Source organism: Agrilus planipennis, unplaced genomic scaffold (assembly GCF_000699045.2).
Source record: "Agrilus planipennis isolate EAB-ADULT unplaced genomic scaffold, Apla_2.0 scaffold87, whole genome shotgun sequence".
Taxonomy (NCBI): Eukaryota; Metazoa; Arthropoda; class Insecta; order Coleoptera; family Buprestidae; genus Agrilus; species Agrilus planipennis.
In genome coordinates this window covers 372,964-376,198 of record NW_020439134.1, presented here as the reverse complement: position 1 = coordinate 376,198, position 3,235 = coordinate 372,964, and the positions used below count along the sequence as shown (strand labels likewise).

At 32.1% G+C, this 3,235-nt stretch overlaps 1 protein-coding gene across 1 annotated transcript in view; it reads right to left on the bottom strand.

The window, feature by feature from the left end:
* The window catches only part of LOC112905406 (eukaryotic peptide chain release factor subunit 1-like), a 5,178-nt gene extending 3,009 nt beyond the window's left edge, over positions 1 to 2,169 (bottom strand). Inside the window, exons 1-2 of the mRNA XM_025977772.1 lie at positions 1,762 to 2,169; positions 555 to 702 (exon numbers count right to left, since the gene is read on the bottom strand). Of these exons, the coding sequence (XP_025833557.1) occupies positions 555 to 702; positions 1,762 to 2,154 (541 nt within the window). The 5' untranslated portion in view covers positions 2,155 to 2,169. The remainder of the gene's footprint in view (positions 1 to 554; positions 703 to 1,761) is intronic.
* Between the last annotated feature and the right edge of the window lie 1,066 nt (positions 2,170 to 3,235).

The window sequence follows — 3,235 nt, the reverse complement described above, 5'->3', positions numbered from 1 at the left end:
TTTTCTTTGTTTAATTATTACATACATATCTGTCTTTAAAATCTTTATATCAGGCAATTTTTATATTTTCAGATTCATTTTTGTGGGTGTCAAGAATAGAATTACGTAACTGATTAAAAATTAATCGACTCTATATTTAAGAATTTTACATCAATCGTTGTTGATGATTAGGAACCTATGATTCGATAATAGGCACAGTAAACACAATTCGCACTGCATCAAGCATTCTTGTCATTGGTAAACAATAATTCTGATTCTGCTTAAATTTACTATTGAATTTATATGATTTTTTCAATTCTTTCCAGTTCTATTTCAGAATTTTGGATTGTAACGTCTATTTGTGTATTTCAAGCCATTTTACTATTATAAGTCATTAAAAACTCAATAAAAAATTATCGCTAATGCATACAGGAAACCAAAGTAAAGAAAGCGAGACAAAAATACCACCTACAATCATTAAATCAACAAGAAAAGAAAAATGCTAGCGAGAAAGATTTGACTTTAGTTGCAGAATAAATAGAAATCATTAACAAAAATGTCACATTGATACTGACCTCCAATGCCACCGAACCCTCGTACAAACTGTGATCCTTCTTGCGATTTGTCCGTGATAATTTCTAAAGTAGCACCGAAATTCTTGTAGTTATTCGCGAGCCATTCCAATAGTGGTTGACATTCAACTAATTCTAATTCGACGCCGGTCTAAAATACAAAAAATAAAATAAAATTATATTCCCCCAATGAAATACACAAGATGGAGAGCTGAACATTAGCTTATTAAATACAAATGAAGTTTTATTACATACTCTTTAATTACAATAGGAGCCATTGTTGCTTCAAACATTTTAAAACTATATACCTATTTCCTATTACAATTGGTGTTCAACTTTTACGCCAATACTGATTTTTAAGTGGAACACTCCAGCCAAATTTTAAGAAATCAGAACACATTCTACTAGCTATAAATAGAAAATATAAAGTGGGGGAAGCCATTATTTGCAGTTTTTTTTTACTGAGAAAATTGAGTGTAATATGTGACAGTAATGAGATGAGGGACATTAAAAATTTTACAAATATTTTTTATTGATAGTTATTTTTATGATAAATTACACTTATCACGATAGCCATTTTCCTGCTATGTGTAGACATCTAAACAATGAAAATTAGTGTGCGATTTTTACACCTCTCCCCACCCATCACCCATTTTTTCACCTCACCTATAGCCTCTACTGAATCTTCTTTTTGACCATTTAATGGTAAAATACTAACATTAAAAAAAAAGTTCATTATTGGCCCATAACTAAAAAGCTGAAAGAAATTAATTACAATCGTTTGTGTATTCATTTACTAGATATGCAACAGTCTACATATGTTAGAACAAGAACATTATTTAGAAAATGAAAACCATAGTGCTTGTTTCCATTGGAGGTAATTGAATATGTGCATGGACCTAGCATTACAATTAAAGTAATATAAAAATACATAATTTTAACTTACTAAAAACTAAGAGAAATATAGACCAAGCATTGAACTAGATTAAAAAAAGAAAATCAGCTAAAAACAATAATTCTCAGGAAATTTGCTTGGCTTTCCCTAACCTGAATTATGTTTTTTTAGCATCTTGAAAAAACGCCAATCATTGAAAACTTCTTCTTTTTAAAACTGGGCTGGAGCCCAACTAATGCACAATTATCATTTTCACTTTTAACTTTAATAAATTCAACAACTCAAAGATCATACTAGTATATTTTGTCATCTTACCTCTTTATCTGTAAAATGAGACTTATCTTTCTCTTGTTCTGGGGTTAAATGGAGTACAGTTTCTGTTCCCACAGTATGATTCTTCAGTACGTATCGTTGTATGTCAAGGTTTTCCCAGCAGATGAGGGTTTCTACAGCGCCAAGCTCAAGTCCTTTAAGAGTATCCTCTACTCCAAAACAGTATTTGCCCGTGTCCTGGCTGATTTCATCAAAGTACCTGCCGATAAGTTTCTTTTCTTGAATAAACTTTACATTCTGCAAAGACTCAGCTGCCAACTCTATAGCTTGATTGAAGCCATTTTCACCGCCATAAGATACATCAACTAGTTTTATTACTTTAGCTTGAAGTCTCTGTAATGGGCAAAAGAAAATAGTTATACAGTAAATTTCCATTTCCTTGGCATTTTAATATATGATGTACTGTAATTTATCTGCTAAAAGTTTTAAGTATGTTACTAGTAGAACGTATGTTATATCCAATTTTCTTACGGGTCTATCCACATGAACCAAAGACAAATTTCCAGTTTTATTGTCTTTAATGATTTTAACTGGAACCATTTTATTTTGTAAATCCATTTTAGTTAATAAATCAATACAATAAAGTCAAGACATATATGCATTGGAAACCAATGATACTACTTAACTATTTTATCAATTGACTTTGAGTTGTTTTGCTAAAAATTTTACCGAAAAATCTAGTGAACATACAGTATGTCACAAATAAAAAACGCAAAGATAGAGAAACAGATTCTTAATTTTAGTGAAAGGACAGGAAAACTTAATAGTTCTAGGAGATTTCAACGCAGTAATAGGTGAAGGTAAAGTGGGTGCAATAGCAGGTACTTTTGGATTAGGCAATAGAAATGATAGGGGAGATAGGCTGATAGAATTTTACGATAAACATAATTTAACCGTCGCGAATACTTTATTCAACCATCCGTAGGAGCCGCTATACGTGGAAGATGCCAGGTGATTTAGAGAGATACCAGTTAGATTACATACTTGTTAGGCAAAGATTTAAAAGGACTGTAGGAGTTATCCAGGAGCAGATATAGATAGCGATCATAACTTAGTAGTTATGAAGACCAATCTTAAATTGAAAATTCTAAAAAAGAGGGAAGGTAGGAGACGTCTCGACTTAGAAAAGCTAAAACGTAACGAAACGCGTGATAGGTTAGGTAAAAGGAAAGACGAAATACTAAAGGCGGCGGGAGAAACGAATAACGGGGACATAGAGACAGAATGGAACTGCATTAAAACGTGCCTAAAGTCAGCAGCTATAGATATACTAGGTCTTAAACAAAACGAAAGTAGGAAACCCTGGATAACAAATGAGATTGTGGGAATAATAGACGAAAGGCGGAAATACAAAAACAGGACAGACGAAGAAGGGCAAAAATGATATAAAGCTATAAAGTGGGAAATAATTAGGAAGTGTAGGGCAGCTAAGGAACAGTAGATTGATAGAATGTGT